The 21,553-nt window shown below is 41.9% G+C and overlaps 1 protein-coding gene across 2 annotated transcripts in view; it reads right to left on the bottom strand.

Moving 5' to 3' along the window:
• Nucleotides 1-3,981: 3,981 nt before the first annotated feature.
• Nucleotides 3,982-21,553, bottom strand: part of LOC132782006 (dynein axonemal heavy chain 3) — a 110,356-nt gene continuing 92,784 nt past the window's right edge. For both annotated transcript variants that reach the window (XM_067473190.1, XM_067473191.1), the window contains 9 exons: nt 20,835-21,054; nt 19,575-19,819; nt 16,254-16,370; nt 15,630-15,787; nt 12,318-12,485; nt 10,095-10,237; nt 8,161-8,365; nt 7,456-7,593; nt 3,982-4,352 (listed from right to left, as the gene is read on the bottom strand). In XM_067473190.1, the coding sequence (XP_067329291.1) occupies nt 3,999-4,352; nt 7,456-7,593; nt 8,161-8,365; nt 10,095-10,237; nt 12,318-12,485; nt 15,630-15,787; nt 16,254-16,370; nt 19,575-19,819; nt 20,835-21,054 (1,748 nt within the window). In that variant the 3' untranslated portion in view covers nt 3,982-3,998. The remainder of the gene's footprint in view (nt 4,353-7,455; nt 7,594-8,160; nt 8,366-10,094; nt 10,238-12,317; nt 12,486-15,629; nt 15,788-16,253; nt 16,371-19,574; nt 19,820-20,834; nt 21,055-21,553) is intronic.

Raw genomic sequence — 21,553 nt, 5'->3', positions numbered from 1 at the left:
ACGCTATAGAATGCAGTGGTAATGATCCAAACTTATGCCTGCTCCTTCTGAACAAACCTCTAAGGATGCTTGCCACAGATGCAGGCGAAACGTCAGAAGAGAATGCTACTAGAACATGGCCATTCAACTCAAAAAACTCACAGCAGCCCAATATCTGGAATATTGCATTGTCTCTAGTCTGATGAAATCATGAAGCTGCAGTTCACTTACCAGAAAGCAAGTCCCACATGGGACATAGTCCTAAGCAAGCAGACAAGTATGCATAACATATTGTCACCTTTGAAAAAGAAGTACTGTTCCTCATATTTTTTCAGGCTTTAGGTTCAAGATTCATACCTGAAACTGCACAGTTGCCTTCAAAGCAAGAGTTTGGGTAGCATTACATTCCGCTCATGTGGCAGTTAATACGGGGTAGCCAAAGCCCCTTCACTTGATTGTAGAATGGTACAATCTATAGCATCTCCCCATGGACTCTTCTCATCTGCCTTTATGATAATAATATCTGTCAACAAGACTTGGATTAAATAGGCAGATATTTTGAAAGCAGAAGTTGTAATTGCTCACTCTATCCAAGATTTCTATATAGAACTTTAGAAAGTTATCTTTTAATCTACCATTCCTGGAACCCTTGAGCCAACATGTTTATTGGCTGTGGTTTCGTGAGAGATTCATGGAACTGTCCTCCAGAAAAGGAACTTTTCCAAACTCTGTCCCTTTGGAAAATTGTTCTTTATTAAGGCAGATTTCTTTCTTGCATTGCCTTTGTGAAATTAAATTAATTATGGGAAATTAAAATTAACTTTCCATGGGTCACATCAGTAAATCAGTTTCTTTCATTGTTGTTAAATTCACTGATACACACTTTGTTTATGATGCCTATAGCCACAGTTGGGGATGCAAAAGTTACTGAAATCCTTCTCTGCATTAGTCAGCTAAAATGCTTGGACATACTGCACTACAGATGGAGTAAATGAAGGGATTGTGTGGCCTCCTTTGCTGACTTAGTATTACAAATGAAGTACAGCAAATGTTGGGGAGGAACACCTAGCGTTGCAGGCAACTCACTGGATGGCTCCAGGCAGTCATGAGGGATCTCTCTGGAGCCTCCAGAGCAGGTAGATCCTGGGAAAATGTCATTTCACTCTTAATACTCTTTTCTTTGCTACTCACTCTCATAAATAAATCTATTAACATTTAGAAACCAAATGACTAATTTCATCTGAATGATTAATTGCATTCTACAGGATCCAGCTCAAACTAGCCGTAAGTTTGCTGCTGTTTGATGCTGTGTAATCCACATTATATAGAGATATATTTTCACTTGTCTGATGTCATACATTTTGTCAGGGCTTTCTGAAAGCCTTCTTCTTTGAAAATGGAATTAGCTATTGAATTTGCAGCTGTTCAGATATTGCCTTTGAAAAAAGACTCCACCTAAGCAGGTAATCTTCTTACAATTAATTAAATGAAGGAGGGAAGGTAAAACCAAAAATAGCCACCTACAGACAGACCAAGAAAGAGGAAGTGGTGCACAGCAGTCTTCCCAACCTCGTGCCTTCCAAATGTATTGAAGGTTACCTTCCAAAGTTCATTAGACAGCACTGCCAGAGTGGACTGAAGAGCACAAACACAGCTGGCTTACTTTGAAGGTAGCTGTTATACTCCAGAAACTTCATTGTTGTGGCTGCCACAAACAGACCTCACAACCTCTTAGGGCGCCTGCCATAGATGCAGGCGAAGCGTCAGGAGAGAATGCTTCCAGAACATGGCCATACAGCCCAAAAAACTTACAACAACTCTACGATGAATTGGCTGAGGCTCTATGAGATGTTCATTGAAAAGCTATAGGAAAATGTGCTGCAGGGTGTCCCACAAAAACAAAGATTTTGCATTTCAATAAACATTTTCCATGTTTTTATGATTGAACCAATTAGGAAATGGCATGTATAATCCAAGAACAAAAATTGTGATACAAAGTGTAATCATCAAGTAGGTTATCCGCTTCCAATATGGTTCATGTATCACCTTATTAAAAACTACAGGCTCTGAGAAAGTATCCTGTGGAGTCTAACTGTGCATGCCAAGTCAGAAGAGCAATCAGCCAATGCTTTGAATAGTATTCTATGGCACCTAATCAGCAGAAGCTGTGTTCCTTGAGCTGGAATTTTGCTCCAAAGATATCTGGGGAAAGCTTGGAATAGATAACATTGTACCAGAAGGACTTGTGGTGACCCTAAGACAAATCTAAGACATAGTTTTCTGGGCACAGCCTGTTCAGGGGGAGTTTGGCCTTACCACCTTTTGAACCTGAAACAGTATGGCGTGCCCAAAGTCACCCAGTGGGTTTCCATAAGCAGGTGAGATTTGAACCTTGGTCACGCAGTGACCTATACCAACCACTACACTATGCTGGATCTATGGAAGATCTAAGATTGTTTGTTATTATGCATGTTCGTTTTAGAAATGAATGTCTATTGAAGCAGGTTTTATGTCAGATTTTCACTCAACAGACTTCTAGGCTTCCCAGCTTATTGTTAGAGATACGGTTGCATGAAGACATCTAATTTTTTTTCATTTTGATTCATCCTCTTCCTCTCCTGCATACAAATTGTTTTCCATTCCAGCCATTTTACCTTCAAAGGGTTTCTATTCTTTTCATTATACCATGGGTGTTTGCTGTGTAAAATACCTGACAGGATAGGCATGAAATTCAAATTAACTTGCGGCAGCAGTGACAAAGCCTTCATGTTTCATTCTTTCCTTGCAAAGGAGGGAAGCAATCCTCTTAAAACAGCTGTTTTTCTATTGCACAAAAGTGGAAATACTACAGAGTCCCCAAAGGATTCTGCAAAATGAATTTTAAAAGGGCAAAAAATGAAAGAGGCCAGAAGGAGGAGTTGGCCAGCCCACAGGCCCCTCTAGTGGCCAGCTAGAGACTTTTGACTCTCATAAGATGAATGCTTCTTAGCAACTGCACTGCTTTGGTCATGCTCTGAGTGCAGTGGGGTAGGTTCAGACCGTGCATAGCACATGAACAGGCATACAGTCTCTCATCCTGGAGCTAACATCCCGCCATTGTAGCTGATAGCCAATTATAGTTTCATCTTCCATGAATCTTCCCCATCCTCCTTTCATCACACATGATGGCAGCAAACTCCACAGTTTCATTATGTGATATATGAGGAAGTACTTCCTGAATTTTCCCCTAATTTCCCAACACTCAGTAAAGATTATTTAGAGAATAATCACTAGTTATTTGCATTATGAGAGACATAGAAGGAAAGCAGCTTCCTCTTAACTTCCAGCCATGAATAGCTTTATGTGCCTCCATCACATCTCCAGATCAAACCAGAACCTTCCCTGGAAGTCAAAACAACTCAACTGAAGCTATGGCGTGTGTTGGACATACCGTGAGATTACATGATTCACTGGAAAGATGGTGAGGCTTGGTAAAGTTGATGGCAATAGAAATAAAGGAAGACTCTATTATTGGTAGAGAGACACAACCATGGATGCCACCATCTTGAATCTGCATGACCTGAGCAGGGCTGCTTATAAACAGGGTCTCTTACATGTCTTTATTCAGGTGTCGTCATTAGATGAACCTCACTTGACATGACATCAACAACAAATTCTGTTTCCCCATGCCTTTCCCTCTCAACGGGATATTGCACCACATGTGGCAACTGTTCCTCACAGGAGGCAGCTGCAGCCTCCTAATACTTTTGGTTGACCTTTCCCAAATTTCCTTTTTGGCAGTGGTCTTTTCACGTTCTTTGTTTGGGGACACCTCCTGAGTCATCCTGATGGACTGCTGGGAGTTAGAATACTGTGAAGAAAGGCTTTGCATTTGCATCTCTACTATGAAATGTTTGTGAAACAAGAAGAACCAAATTGTTTGCACCACAAGTTTGTAAAGGCTATGGGGGCACTGAGGGTTTGAGAACTATAAACTTTTAATATGAAAATGCTGTTGCATGATCCTAATAACAAACGATTTAGTCATCTAGCTGGCAAAGTGCAGCTACACCCCTATTGATCCAGTGTATCTGTGGAAGGTCAGACGGAAGCTCAATGGAAAGGACATAATTGGTGGAGTGGCCGGTCGTGGACAAGGTGCCCCTCCTGGCACTGGTTTTGTAGACAGGACATAAGTAAATCCTTTCATGCAAAAACTTGGAACTCTCTCCTGGTTTCAGCCAAATGATGGGCAAGGAATCATACAGGATTTTTGGGAAAGACTCGTCAATCTGCTTGGTTCTCCTGTTCCATCGAGCTCCTTCCAAAAAGAGACCTTTTACGTAGGCCCCATCAGCTGGTATTTTCTCAATATAGTTCTCTTGGTTCATCACCTAAATTAGGGAGGCAAGACGAAGATACAATGCATGCTTTAGACATGAAGCAGTTTCTGTTGAAGAAATAGTTACCACTATGTATGCCATGTTTATAGGAGCAGGACAATCTTGACAGGCTCTCAGATGGTTTCAGGGTTTCTGTAATATGATATATATGTATATACAGTAGAGTCTCGCTTATCCAACCTTCACTCATCCAACGTTCTGTATTATCCAATGCAGTCTGCTTCCCGCCCGGATCCACAGCTGTTTCGACACATTGCAATGTTTTGGTGCTAAATCTATAAATACAGTAATTACTACAAAACATTACCGTGTACTGAACTGCTTTTTCTGTCGATTAGTTGTAAGATATGATGTTTTGGTGCTTAATTTGTAAAATCATAATGTAATTTAACATTTAATAGGCTTTTCCTTAATCCCTCCTAATTATCCAACATTTTATTTGTTTGTTTGTTTGTTTGTTTGTTTATAACTTTTATATCCTGTTCTTCTCTACCTCCTTGGAGGGACTCAGAATGGCTAACAACAACATTTTGCTTATCCAACATTCTGCTGGCCTGTTTATGTTGGATAAGCGAGTCTCTACTGTGTATTTCTATTTATATGCTGCTTTTCTCCCACAGTGGGAGATCAAAACCTTCCCGCCCATGTGTGATAGACCTTATCACAGCTGGAGGACTTGCTTATATTAGAGTAAACAAAACTCTGCATTCAGAGCATCCAGTTCAACTTTAAACCACACATTATGTCTCCCAAATATAATCAAAACACTTTCCTGATTTTCCTGCCCACCATTTTGACTTTATGTCACCACTCCCAATTAATTCTTCTAGATCTTTTACTATGTCCCATCAGCCTTACCTTTCCACTCTTCTGCCTTTTCATTGGAAATTTCTGTCACTAAGCTACAACCCCACTCTTGCACTTGGAGAAAGCCACTTCACCAAGTCTCCGTCCTCCACATATCATGTGGATTTTGTTTGCACCATGTTGCTTGCATGTGGCATGAAGTGCACACCATTCTGCTAGCCATAGAGAGCAAACACTTGGCTAAAATGCCTCCCATAGAAATGAAACTGGAACCACTGCAACCGAACCTGAAATCTGCTGTTATTCAATCTGCCCAGAGCATCCATAGAAATTGCCCATGATGCGCTCTCTCTCTGCCAGCTCATGATATGCTTCTTAAATACGAATAATAAATAAATAAAGAAGAGAAGTATCTATAAAGACTTGCAAACTGTTGTCTTTTTTCTTCTTCTAGGCTCAGTGTCTCCATTTGCTCATTATATTTTAGTATGCAATCCTCTCTGGACTTGTTATTTTGAACTTGTTTTTGCACTACTCCCTAAAGGCTTGTTCTGAGATGGGCCTATGAGTTTGCAGAGGTCTCCTCCCTGCCACCCCACCTTCTGTATTAATAATGTCATTAATTATTCAATGTTTTACCAACTATTTTCTCCCAACACTGAGGGATCAATTTGGTAGGAAAATGGCCTATATTGTTCCTGGCTTTTGAAAGCACTGAACGGGCTCTAGAGAACGCAGCTTACAAAAATCTGACATTTTGAAGAATAATTGTTTTCAAATTCCTGTATAGCCACTGCAAGGTTTTATAGTAGGGATGCATTACTGTTCCTCGGGTTCTAATTCTATCCAATAATAAATGTAATCTGTAAATACGATTAGTCAGTGATATCAGAGGAAAGACAAACTTTTGCCACTTATCAGAAGTTGCCCTGGCCATTTCTTGTCTAAACTCTTTAACTTCATCTTCTACTGCAAGGGCTATCGATAATAGTTCCTTCTGTCCCATCGTAACCAATATTCTCTGAAACAACTTGGAATCAGGCCATTTGTCCACAATACCCTCTACCTCAGCCAAGGGGCAAACTTCGGCCCTCCAGGTGTTTTGGACTTCAGCTCCCACAATTCCTAACAGCTTCAAGTAGTCCAATGGGCGGCAGCCAGATTTCTCATCAGAAGCAGGGTACAGGGAGCATACAACTTCCCTGTTATGGCAGCTCCACTGGCTGCCAGTTTTCTATCGAGCATAATTCAAAGTGCTTGCTATAGCCTAGAAAGCCCTAAACCAGTGGTTCTCAACCTGGGTCCACAGATGTTTTTGACCTACAACTCACAGAAATCCCAGCCAGTTTATCAGCTGTTAGGATTTCTGGGAGTTGAAGGCCAAAAGCATCTGGGGACCCCAGGTTGAAAACCACTGCCCTAAACAGTTCCAACCCAGTTTACCTGTCCGAACGTATCTCCTTCTATGAACCAGCTAGGAGGTTAAGATCTGAGGAGGCCCTGCTCTCGGTCCCACCTCATTCACAGGTGTGGTTGGTGACAGAGCCTTCTCTGTGGTGGCCCCTTGGCTGTGGAACTCCCTCCCCAGTGAAATCAGATCAACTCCCTCCTTCCTGACCTTCAGAGGAAAGCTAAAAATGTGGATGTGGGACCAAGCTTTCATTTAGTGACAGTGCAATAAGAGAGCATAGAATAGTGCAAAGATAATTGGAATGGACTTCGACTATGATATTGGATTGCATGATTTTAAATAAGTGGTTTTTTATGTATGATGTGTTTTTCGTGATTTTTTAAATAATTTAATTGAATCCTTGCCTATATATGTGAGCTGCTCTGAGTCTCCTAAGGGGTGAGAAGGGCGGGGTATAAATATGGTAAATAAAAAATATATATACCGGTGGTTAGGAATTGTGGGAGTTGAAGTCCAAAGCATGTTTACCCATGGCTCTTCTACCTTGACTAATGGAGGCTGAATGAAGTGAGTTATTCCCTATCTCCTGGTGCATGCTGAGATCCAATGTCCTGTCTTAGGTCACAAAGGATACCTGTCCTGAGCCACCCTTCAAGGAAAAAAATAGTCAAGCATGCACAAGAGGAATTGAGCAGCTCTGTTTATCCCAGACCCCCTTGGCAGAGTTTTATTGACGGTGGGATTCAGAGTGAAAGGGTAAATTGGTAGAAACCATTTTCCAAGTTCTATTCTATTCTATTGAAAATTCCCAAACTCAGTTCTGCACATGACTCAGAAATTCTTCATCAAGGAATGAAGTGATCTCAAATACGATACCTCAAATTCAAATCCAATGTGATCTATCGGGATCGTGTATTTTCTGGCGTAGTTCTGAGAAACACCCGTCAAAAAAGATTGGGTGAAGTAGAAACCAGATATCCAAAAAACATTTGGAGCTCCGTTCTTGATCCACTCCTGAGTTTCAAGTAAATAGATCAACAAACAAATATATTTATTAGATGGGATAACATACAAGCACTGGGTTTTCTGTCCCACTACATAAAATTAAATAGGTGCAGCGAAATTAATAACAATGTTATTGTCAAATACATGTTGTTGTACTGTTGTGAAAAACCACTGTGATTTGTTTTTGCATTGCATGGTCCTTTGAAAAGCATGCTTACATTACAGATGATGAATGGGAGGTCCTCCAGTTGTTACAGGACTTCCACTTCCATTAGGCACAATGGCTATAGCTGATGGGAGTTGGAGTTCAACATGTTGAGGACAAAGCTTTCCTCATTCTATGTTATTCCCAACTACCTATCTCCCTACATCTGTCAATGCAGAACAACACAATATGGCACCTAATGAAGTGCATTCTTGTCTATTAAAGTTAGTCTACAGTACATCTTTTTTTAGACTCTACCAGGGTCATGTGAGACTCAAATAACTAATCATCCTTTGCAGTTTATCATAATCCATGCACAAATGTTTTGGGCAAACATAACCAGCAAACTAGCTGTAAGGTTTAAAGTGTACCTGGAAGAAGACCAGCCGAGTCGTCAAATCTGACACGTAACTGCCCAAAGGCTTCAGCGAAGGGTAGGACTTGGCTGCCCACATAGCTGGCACTTTGCCCACCAGCATGCTATTGAAAACATCTTCAAGTTCTGAAGACATCAACACCAGGCCTTTGATGGCTTTCCCAAGATTGATAAGGCTGCTTCGGACAACTTCTGTAAGCCTTGAGGCAAAGGAAATGTTGACAAGAATATTAAGTTATTGGAGTGTTGTGTGGTTTCTGGGCTGTATGACTGTGTCCTAGCAGCTTTTTCTCCTGACGTTTCATCTGCATCTGTGACTGGCATCTTTAGAGGATCCTCTGAAAATGCCAGCCACAGATGTACATGAAACATTAGGAGAAAATGCTGCTGGAGCACAGTCATACAGCCGGGAAACCACATAACACTCCAGTGATTCCGGCCTTGAAAGCCTTCGACCATATTATGTTATTATCTAGATAACTGGTATTAACAAAAAATCTGCCTAATGCTTGTTCTATGTTTGGTGGAAAGGGATTACTTTCCCTATTGTGTCACAGCTGCTATTAGACATCAGCAGCTTGATCCATAACACTTCCTGTGGGAAATGACGATGTGGGCACAGACAGACCGTGGAAAAGTTACTCTGAGAATACAATGTCCAAAATCCCCTAGGCAGCATAGGAAACTGGCTCAGGAAGGGAGGGTTTGGGGAGATTTGGTCCCAAAAAGGGAACTTTTCCAGGGTCTTGGCAAAGGGTACTGCAGCTTTTATCTCACCATTTCCTACACTGGCTAGGAATCTTGCAATATTGTATGTCGATGTTACATGATGCTATGTAGACCAGGGGATTCTTGAACTACCTGATCTGTGGACTAGCTGGATTTACCAACACTGTGAATGTTGCAATTGGCCACCTAGATTAGCATTTAATGGCCTTGTAGCTTCAAAGCTTAGCTAGCTGCTGCCTATATACCATGCAGCTGTGGACAGGTCTACATAAGGACCACCCAAGGCTGTTAGAAATTGTGGGAGTTGAAGTCCAAAACACCTGGAGGGCCCAAGTTGGCCCATGCCTGCTCCATATTCACAGACTGAACGCCCAATGCAGCATTGCCCAAACAGAAATCAAGAAACATGAAAGGCACTGCAGAATAATTCAACCAGAGAAGGCATCCATAGAAGAGCACCTGATGAACCAACCTGGACACAGCATATTGTGGACACAGAAATGCTGGAACTCTCTAACAATCAGAGGGAAGCCACTGAAATCAACAAGCACATGGACAATTTCAACAGAAAGGGAGAAACCATGAAAATGAACAAAATCTGGCTACCAGTATTGAAAAACTCTAAACTTAGGACAGTAAATAAAGAGCAACACTCAAAAAGCAGGGGAATTCCAGACAAGAATCAATCAAGATCGGTTAACGCTTCCCAACAAAGGATCCTCCCAGGCAGCAATCAGCCAGGCTTTGAAGCTGCAATACCATCAAATGCTAATCAAGGTGGCCAACTACAACATTCACACTTGCCTCCAACAGACAAGAGTTCTTTCTCCCACCCTGGACAATATTCCACATGTATATAAACCTCACTTGCCTAGTTTCCAACAGACCTCACAATCTCTGAGGATGCCTGCCATAGATGTGGGCGAAACGTCAGGAGACATTGCCATACAGCCCGGAAATCTCACAGTAACCCAGTGATTTCAGCCATGAAAGCCTTCAACAACATGTTCTACATTATACTGTACTTTTCCAACCTGGTGTCTCTTAAGTATGCTGGACTGCATACCCTGACAGCCTCATCTTAGGTGAGACAACATTAGACCCATCATATAAAAATATCTGACACTTAAGACTTGGGGTAGTCTTTCAGTCTTCATTAATAACAGAAGGTGAGGTGGAACTACAACCTCAGAATTTTACCTGTTGAACCTGATGAGCTCTTGCCGAAGGACTGTGTTCATAGACTCTCCATAAAGTACTGGGTACTTTTCCATTACACTTTCTAAATCGAAATCCGGTGGCAACTTGGAGAGGATGTCCTTTGCTAATTCCTCAACAGTTTCCTGAAATCAAATAATCAAATTATCTGGAAATGGCATAACCTTTTAAAACAATGCACTTGTGGTTCATATCAAAACAGACATCTTCACATATGGTTTTCCTGTAGATTTTTTTTCTTACTAAATAATACCTTTGATATCATGAAACATAATTTACTTAAGCGGCTGAGGGGGGAAAGGAAGGGCCCGAGGCTGTTAGAAATTGTGGGAGTTGAAGTCCAAAACACCTGGAGGGCCCAAGTTGGCCCATGTCTGCTCCATATTCACAGACTGAACGCCCAAGAATTTCATGAATTAAAATTCCAAAAAACAACCTTTTGCCATTTCATAATGAAGGAGATCTAGTTTTAGATGCAATATAGGACCGGAGGTCCCATCATTAGAGTACATACAGACATAACTAGAGTTTTTAAAATTAGCTGTACTGCAGTTTCAAGGGAGGGATTCATGCATACCCTCCCTTTCACTTGTAACTACCTACTTCATCTTACTAGAGAATGAATCCACTTTAAATCCAGTTTCTGCCTCCTGCAGAATTCTGGGGTTTGTAGTTTAGTGAGGCTGTTAAAGGCTCCTTCCTAAACCGCAAACTCCAGAATTCTGCAAGAGGCAGCAACCGGATTTAAAGTGGATTAATTCTGTAGTGTGTTGAGGTCCATAAAATCAGTGCCTGCCACGTGTGTCTCTGCAAGTCAGGGTCACTTGATATGAATTTTCATTTTAATCCAGTTACTATTGCTTTCCACCTGTTTGCTTGCTTAGTAATAGAAAGCCCATGGAAATGCATTAGGTAAGCATAGCCCAACTGTATGGACAATGTATTAACACCAATCAAAATGTGCTTTTTGAATTTCTGTAGAATGATAAAAGATCGCGACCCTGTTCAAGGGGTGCAGCAGACTTTCATTGCCTAGTATGCATTTGCTTTGGCCGGCAAATAAAGCTTTTCTTCAGAAAGATTCAACTAAGGGTGTGTCATTCCGTGCCACCCTCCCAATGAGAAGGGGACTCCTGAGAATGTGCAAAGTTCCCTTTAATATAAGGAATACTGTCTATGCCACTATATACAATGGGACTTGAGCACCCATGGATATTGGAACTATTCAGTGAATACTCGGTATTCACTGGAACTAAAGCCCAGTGAATACCGAGACCCCACTGAACTTCATATTAATTTTAATGCAAAACCAAAGAACTAATCACATACATGTATAAAAACAATTTTAAAACCATCACCAAAAAATGAGAGCAGAAAATAACATTGATTAGACTAAAGTGACCCAGTTAGAATTGAAGCTGTTCTGGTACGGCTGTACCAGGAGCTCCAACTTTGTTTTGTATTAAATGTTTGTTTGCAGACCTAGGTTCCGGGGCTCTGCAGATAGGTGGTTTCCTTTGGTTGCAGTCATAGGGCAAGTCACCTGTCCATCATCGTTAAGTTTTGGTTTCGCCCCTTGCTCAGGGCAATTGGGAAGGGAAGGGAGCCATTTTTAGTCTCAGCAAGGAAAGCTAATGTACAGGACGTGTGCAAGCTTCCCCTGTACAAAAGCTTCAACCCTTAAGACTTTCTGGGGGGAAACAGTCTTAAGAGCATCCAAAGATTCCCAGGGAAACAGCCCTAAAGCTTTGAGGAGTTTTGGAGGGAAAAACAGCTTTGAATATCAAAGAACTCCAGCTGAAGAGACTACAGGCCTTGCTGGTAGGTCCACTCGGTGATTTGAGACGCAGTTCAAACCGGTAGTGGAGCCCACATCAGTTAGGTTTAGGTTCATAGTCAGCCTGGGAGAAGTTAGAAAGGGATTTTCCTATAAAGTAAAGTAACAGTTAGTAGCCACCAGTTGCACAAAAGCCTGGAAGCATTTGTTAAACCTTCTGAAGACAAGAGAAGTTTCTGTTTGATTGTTCCTCAATAAAAGACTTTGTTATATTTCACAAGCCCTCTAAAGACTGTTTGTGGTGCAAAATTCCTAAGAGCTTCTCTTTGGGGGCCCTGGCTTCCTGCTGGGCAAAGGTTGCACGTCCTGTTCTAAAGGAAATTCTTTACAGGCGCGACAGAACAGAAGCAGTTTGCAGCCTACGTTACCTGGGGGGATTTCCCACCTCCCCCTGCTTGTCTGGGCAGTGTCAACAAGATGCCATTAAAGAGCAGGTTTGTTTCTTGGTTGTCTTTCGTAATATCAGCATTTTCGTGGAGCCCAAATACATCAGGGTGGGTTGTAATGGGTAGAGTTCTCAAGTAATCTATATAAGACTGAAAAGAAGGCATCGTTATTACTACACCTGGAAAGTACACTTCACCAGGCCACTGAAAACATGGATAGGAAACCAGTCCATTCTATCAGGCCAGCTGACCAACCTCCTCTATCTAAAGTCTTCAATTATAACAACTACAGTAGGTGACAAAATTTGAAAATGGGTTGCTGTGAGTTTTCCAGCAATGTTCCAGAAGCATTCTCTCCTGACGTTTCACCTACATCTATGGCAGGCAGCCCAAGTGGTTGTGAGGTGTGTTGGAAACTAACAAAGTAAAGACAAAGTTCCACCCAGAGGAGAAGTGTTCTTGCCATACATCAAGGGAAACACTGACCACATAGGAAAACTGATGAAGAAACACAACCTACAAACTATCTACAGACCCACCAAGAAAATCCAACAAATTCTACGTTCAACAAAGCACAAGAGAGATCCTCTCGCCTCTGCAGGGGTCTAGTATATACCATGCAGCTGTGGACAAGTCTACATAGGGACTACCAAACGCAGCAGCATTGCCCAGACACAAATCAAGGAACATGAAAGGCACTGCAGACTAATTCAACCAGAGAAGTCAGTTATTGCAAAGCACCTGATGAACCAACCTGGACACAGGATATTCTTTGAGAATACAGAAATGCTGGACCACTCTAACAGCCACAATTGAAATCCACAAGCATGTGGGCAACTTCAACAGAAAGGCGGAAACCATGAAAATGAACAAAATATGGCAACCAGTATTTTAAAAAACTCTAAAATCAGGGCAGTAAATAAAGAGCAACACTCTAAAAACAGGGGAATTCCAGACAGGAAACAATCAGGGCTAGCTAAAACCTCCCAACAAAGGATTTCCCCAGGCAGGAAGCAGCCAGGCTTTGAAGCTGCAAGTTCATTCAATTCTAATCAAGGTGGCCAATTGCAACATTCACACTTGCCTTAAACAGACAAGAGTTCTTTCTCCCATTCTGGACATTATTCCACAGATATATAAACCCCACTTGCCTAGTTTCCAACAGACCTCACAACCTCTGAGGATGCCTTCCATAGATGTGGGCGGAACGTCAGGAGAGAATGCTTTTGGAAGATGGCCATACAGCCCGGAAAACTCACAGCAACCCAGTGATTCCGGTCATGAAAACCTTTGAGAATAGAACATTTGAAAGATTTTCTGTTCCTGGTTTGAAAGTGTTGTTTCCTGTCTGATTGAGTGGTACTTACTTTGAAAGTAGTTGTTCTGCTCCAGAAAGTTAATTTATATGGCTGCCACACACTACATTAAATTGGTTGAGTATATTCCATGGAAAACTACAGCAAAATGTCCTGTTGGATGTCCCTCCCACAAAAACAAAGTTTATGCAGTTTAATAAACTGTTTCCATGGGTGCTTTTTATAAAACCATTTAGGAAATGACTTTTATATCCCAGGAACAAAAAATGTGTTACATAGTGCTATAGGCAACAATCATACCATCGGACTGTAATGGGGAAAATTGAGCCATTCCATCTACTCTGCTGAAAGACCAGCTCCATTAGTCTATTCTCCTTCCTGGTGTGTTCTCAGGTCATAAATAAGAACTATTATTTAGTTCTGCAAATGGAGAATAACCTGTTTGCATTGACTATGTGGAAGCCCTCATGTCTGAAGAGCAAGATACATATGTATTAGATGATAAATGGATGGATAAATGGATGGATAAATGGATGGGTGGGTGGGTGGGTGGATGGATGGATGGATGGATGGATGGATGGATGGATGGATGGATGGATGGATGGATAGATAGATAGATAGATAGATAGATAGATAGATAGATAGATAGATAGATAGATAGATAGATTTTCACAACCTGCAGCACAGCAGTTTTTCTGGGTATAGTGAATATATATATAAGACCACTAATGAGGATTGGGTGGGACCTGAGAGACCCAGATCTCGTCACTGCTCAGTCATCCCGTCAGTATTCAGTCAGAATCTGTCTGCAAAGAGTTGCAAAGCGGATTATTTGCAGACAAAATTCTAATCGCGTTTTTTGAAATATTGTGCATTCTTCCACCGCTGAAGTGCTGTTTTTGTGTGTGGTAGGAACATCTGTATGCACCCCATCAGCAACAATACTTTTTAAAAGGCCATAGGGTGATGTAGAGGGTGTTTTGAATGGATTGGGAGGAGCCAGCATTCTGTGGTGTGATGAGTCAAAGCACAGTATTTTTAAATCATAAGAATGGGTGCGATGGGGAGAGTATGCATCCTATCTCAATACAGTATGCATCCAATCCTAAAAACATATGGAATGCATACTGATGTAAACACATTAAACCTTGGCAGCCACCTTTCCACAAAAGTCAACATTGACACTAAAATACAACACCACCTGAGCTCTGTGAGTGCAGCATTATTCCTAATGAAGCAGAGAGTGTTTGAGGACCGGGACATCTGTAGGGAGACCAAGGAGCTTGTTTATAAAACTGTTGACCTCCCAACCTTGTTATATGCCTGCAAAACCTGGACCGTCTACAGATGTCACACTCAATTCCTGGAACAATTCCATCAGCATTGCCTCAGAAAAATCCTACAAATCTCTTGGGAAGACAGGTAGATAAATGTTAGTGTGCTGGAAGAAGCAAAGACCACCAGCACTGAAGTGATGCTCCTATGCCATCAACTCCACTAGACTATACATTGTCCAAATGCCTGATCACTGTCTCCCAAAGCAGTTACTCTGCTCCCAAGAACAGAAAACAGAATGTTGGTGGACAGGAAAAGAGATGTAAAGACGAACTTAAAGCAAACCTTAAAAACTGTGGCATAGACACCAAGGACTGGGAAGCCCTGGCCCTTGAGCGCTCTAACTGGAGGTCAGCTGTGACCAGCAATGCTGCGGAATTTGAAGAGGCATGAATGGAAGGCGAAAGGGAGAAACCTGCCAAGAGGATGAAGGCGCATCAAACCAACCCTGACTAGGACCATCTTCCACCTGGAAACTGATGCCTTCACTGTGGAAGGACATGCGGATCAAGAAAAGGGCTCCACAGTCACCGCCAAGACACTACATTTGGAAGGCCATCATACTCAGACAACAATGGATCATCGAAGTAAAGTAAGTAAAGTGATAAGGTCCTAAAAGCATCCTCCCCTTTTATTCCCTTACCTGGTATGACCCGCAGGGTGGGATATAATATTCCCCACTAGGGGAAAGTTTATAATTTTCTTCTGTTTCTAATTCTTTGCAATACACAATGGAAAGAAGTGAGAGGAGGAGGCGCCTGTCCTTGTCATCTGTCACTCTCCCGCCATAATTGCATTCCCCTAGGAACATAAACAGAACAGTCAGACAAGAATGGCATGATGTTTTACACAGGAGGGGACATGTTTTCTTTGAAACACAAACATAGTAAGGCTCTGCTCAGGAAGGCGACAATGCGTTGGCGGATATGCCAATGTTGCTCTATTTCCAGGGCAATGCAAACAAAATCTGTCAGTCTCCAATGCTTTCATGGTCACCGTACCTGCAGCTTTTGCTCTTACTTCAATTTCAATGACGAGACAAATGCCTATCTTAAAGAGTACAGAGCGTCATTATGATCCGTCATTATGGACCACGTGCATAATGTTCCTCCAAGAGAGTACAGAGCAGGCAGTTATGGCACACGGCATCCCCTCCTCCAATATTTACTGTCTGAGGTGTCTGCTAATCTTTTTCTAATGATAGGGCTGGATCTATCCACTAAGTTAAGCCCTTTGATCATTACACAAGGCTGCAATGCATTCGTACCTGTAAGATATGTTAGAGCTTCAAATGGGGTTTCTTCATACTCATTCAGAAACATCTGGATCTGCCTCATACTGATTCTGAGGTCAGATTCGTTGAATTCATATGGAATGTTCCAACCTAATCAGAATGGGAGGAAAATTGAATATTTTTGAATATCCTGAGAACAATTGCCAATAGGAGACAAGAAAATGCTATTTATTAAACTTATTATAAAATAATATTGTGACCTAGCCCAGGCAATATTGGAGCCAAATTGGAGGCATTTCTCCTTCATTATCTCCTCTTCTAGCGCAATTATATATTTCAAGTCAAACAATAATCCAAACTGCCACATTTAAATATCATTTATGTGTGTCTTGGATATTATTTTAGAATGACTGAACTCAAAACTAAGAAGCTGCCTTCTGATAAACATGGAAAAGGGGAGCAGGGAGAAAGTGGTTAGTTAATGTAAACACCAGCTGCCTTTCCGGTCACCAGAATGACAGATTCAGGTTTATCACTGCATATGAAATCCCCCCATCTGTTATTCATGGTGTCTCTGGAAGAAAAGAAAATATTCTCATAAATAATGCCGACTCACAGAAGGGCTATGTGCTAATGCTGAACCAAACCATGGGATCCAGAGCCCAGGCCGACACAATTATTGTCCCAATGGACGTGCCACAATTGCGATGATCTCAAATCATGACCAGTGTAAAGTTAAACCTGTCATGCTAACCAGGTTATCCTTCTGAAGGATGTTTCTGGCTCAGGCACAAGTCAAGATTGCCCCTATTAATATGCAAGGCCCAGCTGTATTGGCAGCCAAATCCTATTTCAACAAAGGTCATGGGGGTGGGGAGTAGCTTTGGATCAACAGAGAGACTTGTGGGGAGGGGCACAGGGAAGAAAAGACTGGGATAAATACTAGAAAAAATCTACAACAGTTGACCTACCACTTCAGTGACTGTTCAATTATGTAGAGCCAGTCCTTAATTTTAGATGTGTATTGCACAGAATATTGGACTCAGAATAGAATGAGATAAATTCAGTTCACAACACACTTGCACAAAATACAGGCAGTTCCTGAGTTACAAAAAAGGTAAGTTCTGTAGGTTTATTTTCCAGCCAAATATATATATTTGGAAAACGACCCCCATGCTGCAGCAGCTCCACTGGTTGCCGGACTGCTTCTGGGCTAAATACAAAGGGCTGGTCGTTACCTATAAAGCCCTAAACAGTTTGGGTCCAGGCTATTTGTCTAATCGCATCTCCCTATACATCCTGTGAGCTGCGGTCAACGAAGAGGCCCTCCTCTTGGTCCCACCCCCGTCACATGCTTGGTTGGTTCCATTTCTGGAACTCCCTCCCTAAATAAATAAAAATGGCCTCCACCCTTCTCTCCTTTAAGAAACTTATGAAAACACAGGTATGCATTTTGGTGTATGGAAAGGAGGAGAATTAGGACATTTAACCCATTGGTACGCTGGCTAACCTACTTGTATTTTATGGCTGCTACAATACATCTTAAATGAATACTGGGGTTAGCCATTTTAAAACCATTTTAATGTAATTGTATCATAATTGCTTTTATCTATTGTAATGTTTTACTCATGTTTTAGTTTACTATGTCTTATTGGATTTTTTTAAATTTTCATCTCGATGTTTAATTTTTTGTCGTAAGTTTACTGTTGTTTCTGTGCATTATCTTGTATTATTTTGATGTGTTTGTATTCATTTGAGGCATTGAATGCTTGCGTTTTGTTTTGTGTCTGTAAACTGTCCTGAATCCCTTCAGGGAGAGAAGGTGGTCTAGTAATAAAGTTGATTATTATTATTTGAAACACAACAAGATTAGCACACAGCAAACAAGGTCACTATGCTGGTTGTTGTATTTGATCACACGTCAGACACTTCCCAAGTGTCTAGGACTATGCGATGCATTGGAGAATAATGCGTGCAAATCTCAGTAGGGTGGCCTGTTGCAGCTAACAAATTGTAATTTTGTTAGCACCGGTTGTGTTTAAGTACAGGCCAAAGTCTTTAGGCACTGCACGCAGTGTGCCGATCACCATTGGGACCCCATTGACTGGCTTGTTTTTTTGTTTTGTTTTGTTTTTTGTCGTGTCAGGAGTGACTTGAGAAACTGCAAGTCGCTTCTGGTGTGAGAGAATTGGCCGTCTGCAAGGACGTTGCCCAGGGGACGCCCGGATTATTTGATGTTTTTATCATCCTTGTGGGAGGCTTCTCTCATGTCCGCGCATGAGGAGCTGGAGTTGATAGAGGGAGCTCATCTGCCTCTCCACGGATTCGAACCTGTGACCTGTCGGTCTTCAGTCCTGCCAGCACAGGGGTTTAACCCACTGCGCCACCGGGAGCTCCTGACTGGCTTGTGCCAGAGTCTATTATTATTATTATTATTATTATTATTATTATTATTAACACAACAAGATGAGTCCACAGCAGACACTCTGCTGGCTGTTGTATTGGATCACACGTCGGACACGTCCCAAGTGTCTAGGACTGTGTGATGTATCGGCAAATAATGTATGCAGATCCTAGTAAGGTGGCTTTCTGCAGCTGGCAATTTTGTCAGCGCCTATTGTGTTTAAGTGCAGGCCAAGGTCTTTAGGCAGTGCACCCAGTGTGCCGATCACCACTGGGACCCCCTTGACTGGCTTGTGCCAGAGTCTTTGCAGTTCTGATCTTTAAATCCTCATATCGTGTCAGCTTTTCCAGATTATTATTATTATTATTATTATTATTATTATTATTACTATTATTATTATATTAGCATAGGGAAAAGTTAACACCCCTGTGGTGCTTGTTTTGTTGTCTGTGCCCCTGTTCAGAAGATTTCCCCTCACTTTCTGTCCCTGTGAGACTTGGATTTTGAAACATTTAGCTTGCTGGGAAAACAAGGATTGTCGAGAAAGCTTCAGTGGAGACACTTTTTCACCATGATAACTCTTTCAGGATGGATTTCCCTTTTGAGGGGTCGATTCTTCTCTTCACTTCCTGTTGTCTCATCTCTGTTCTTAACTATGAGTCATATGTAAATTGGATGTTTGTAACTCAAGAACTGCCTGTAAATATGTGTTTTCGAATATCTATTTTTTTTGTAACTTCCTGTTGGTTGTTTTAAAAAACATGTCAACAACACTGAATGATGTTTTCGAACCTGATGGCTAGAGCACACTCATTGACAAAAACCCATACAATGCATGGTGTCATATTCCAGCCTTTGGGATGTTGCTGACACTTGAAGGGGTCGAGGACTGTACTACCGTAATGCAAAATCTAAGGATTTAGAAAGTAATAACACAATCTCAACTCTACCCAAAGGTCCATAGTTTCTTCTTTCTTGTACAAGTGCATGGAAGAAACAGAGGCCAAACAGCAGTTTCTGCCAGATTTCTGTCTTTTCACAACTATTAAAGAATGTGGAATCGGAAATCGGGTCATTGAGGTAGGATCGGAGGAGATTGGCTCTCAGTCCTTTTGGCGGCTCATTGGTCATTTTTATTCCATTCTGGAGAATGCTCACGGGAAACTTTTCAGATGGATAACTGGTTAACCACAACCTGCAAACCGAGAATGGAAATAAATGTGATGACACAGACATCGTGATCAAGATGGAGATACCAAATGAACAATGGTAAAGTTATTCCCTCCTAGTCAGCTCTCTGTATCCATGGATTCTGCAGTGATGGATTCAACCACCAATGGCTTGAAAATGTATATTTTTTAAAATCCAAAAAGCAAATTTTGATGCTACCGTTTTATACAAGGGAAACCAATTTACTATACCAAACTATATAGTGCAATGTTTCTCAACCTGGGGGCCGGGTCCCTGGAAGGGGGGGGGGGTTTACAAGGAGGTGTCAGAGGGATCACCAGAAAACATAGTATTTTCTGTTGGTCATGAGGGTTCTGTGTGAGAAGTTTGGCTCAATTCTATCATTCATGGGGTTCAGAATGCTCTTTGATTCTAAGTGACCTATAAATCCCAACAACTACAACTCCTAAATGTCAAGTCTATTTTCCCCAAACTCCACCTGTGTTCACATTTGGGCATATTGAGTATTTGTGTCAAGTTTGGTCCAGATCTATCATTGTTTGAGTCCACAGTGCTCTCTGGATGTAGGTGAACTACAACTCCAAAACTCAAGGTCAATGCCCACCAAACTCTTCCAGTATATTCTGTTGGTCATGGGAGTTCTGTGTGCCAAGTTTGGGTCAATTCCATTGTTAGTGGAGTTCAGAATGCTCTTTGATTGTAGGTGAATTATAAATCCCAGAAACTACAATTCCCAAATGACAAAATCAATTCCCTGACAATAAGGTCACAAAAGCTATTTTAACCAATTTGCTAAGGGGCCCATGCTTCTATACTGACATGTTGGGGTTAGTGTCATTTTTTATATTGCATTTTACATTTTAATTGTTTTGTTGTTGTTTGCCTATTGCAAGTTGAAGTCATCTGTCTCAACAGTCAAGAACCTAAAACTCCTTCCTCTGAAGCTGGCATGAGGAGACTATCTGTGCAGTTTCTGGATTGTTCCCCTGCCCCACCCTGAGAAGGCATTTCATTCTCACCTGAATTTGACATGAGTACTTTCGGGCACAATCACTTCTTCACAGATTTTTTCCAAAGCAGGCATCCAGCTGGTTGCAAGGTGGCAGTTCTGCAACACCACCCAAGTCCCATCCACAATTGCCTTGTTGATCATCTTGGCTGCGAATGGGCCTTGGCCTTGTCCAAGGGAAATGGTCTGGATGCTTTCCATGCCAAGGTCTTCTGCAAACTTCAACAAGCCTAGGGTTGAACATTTCAAGGCAGATAGCTATCAAAATCCTCCACAAAGCCCTGCCCCTATTTATGAGATAGAGGTGACCCTAGGCCAAGCATGGGCAAACTTGGGCCCTCCGGGTGTTTTGGATTTCAACTCCCACAATTCCCAACCGCCTCAGTCCCGTTCCCTTCCCCCCTGAGCCTAAATGGTTCAGGCCCTGTCTATCTTGGTGACCGCATCTCTCCTATGAACCAGCGTGGGCTCTAAGATCTGTTGGGAAGACCCTCCTCTAGCTTCCGCCGCGGTCACAAGCACAGTTGTTGGGAACAAGGGAGAGGGCCTTCTTGGTGGTGGCCCCCCAACTTTGGTACTCCCTTCCCAGGGAAATTAGGCAGGCCCCCACATTGTCTTCCTTTCATAGGGATTTGAAAACCTGGATGTTCCAGAAAGTTCTCAAGAATGATTAGTCCCTAAGCCCAGTTCCCAGGTAGCCAGATAGCACTCTATCCTGCACTTCATCCA

Source organism: Anolis sagrei, chromosome X (assembly GCF_037176765.1).
Source record: "Anolis sagrei isolate rAnoSag1 chromosome X, rAnoSag1.mat, whole genome shotgun sequence".
NCBI lineage: Eukaryota > Metazoa > Chordata > Lepidosauria > Squamata > Dactyloidae > Anolis > Anolis sagrei.
Note: the sequence above shows the minus strand (reverse complement) of the source record. Positions and strands in the feature narration are given on the sequence as shown.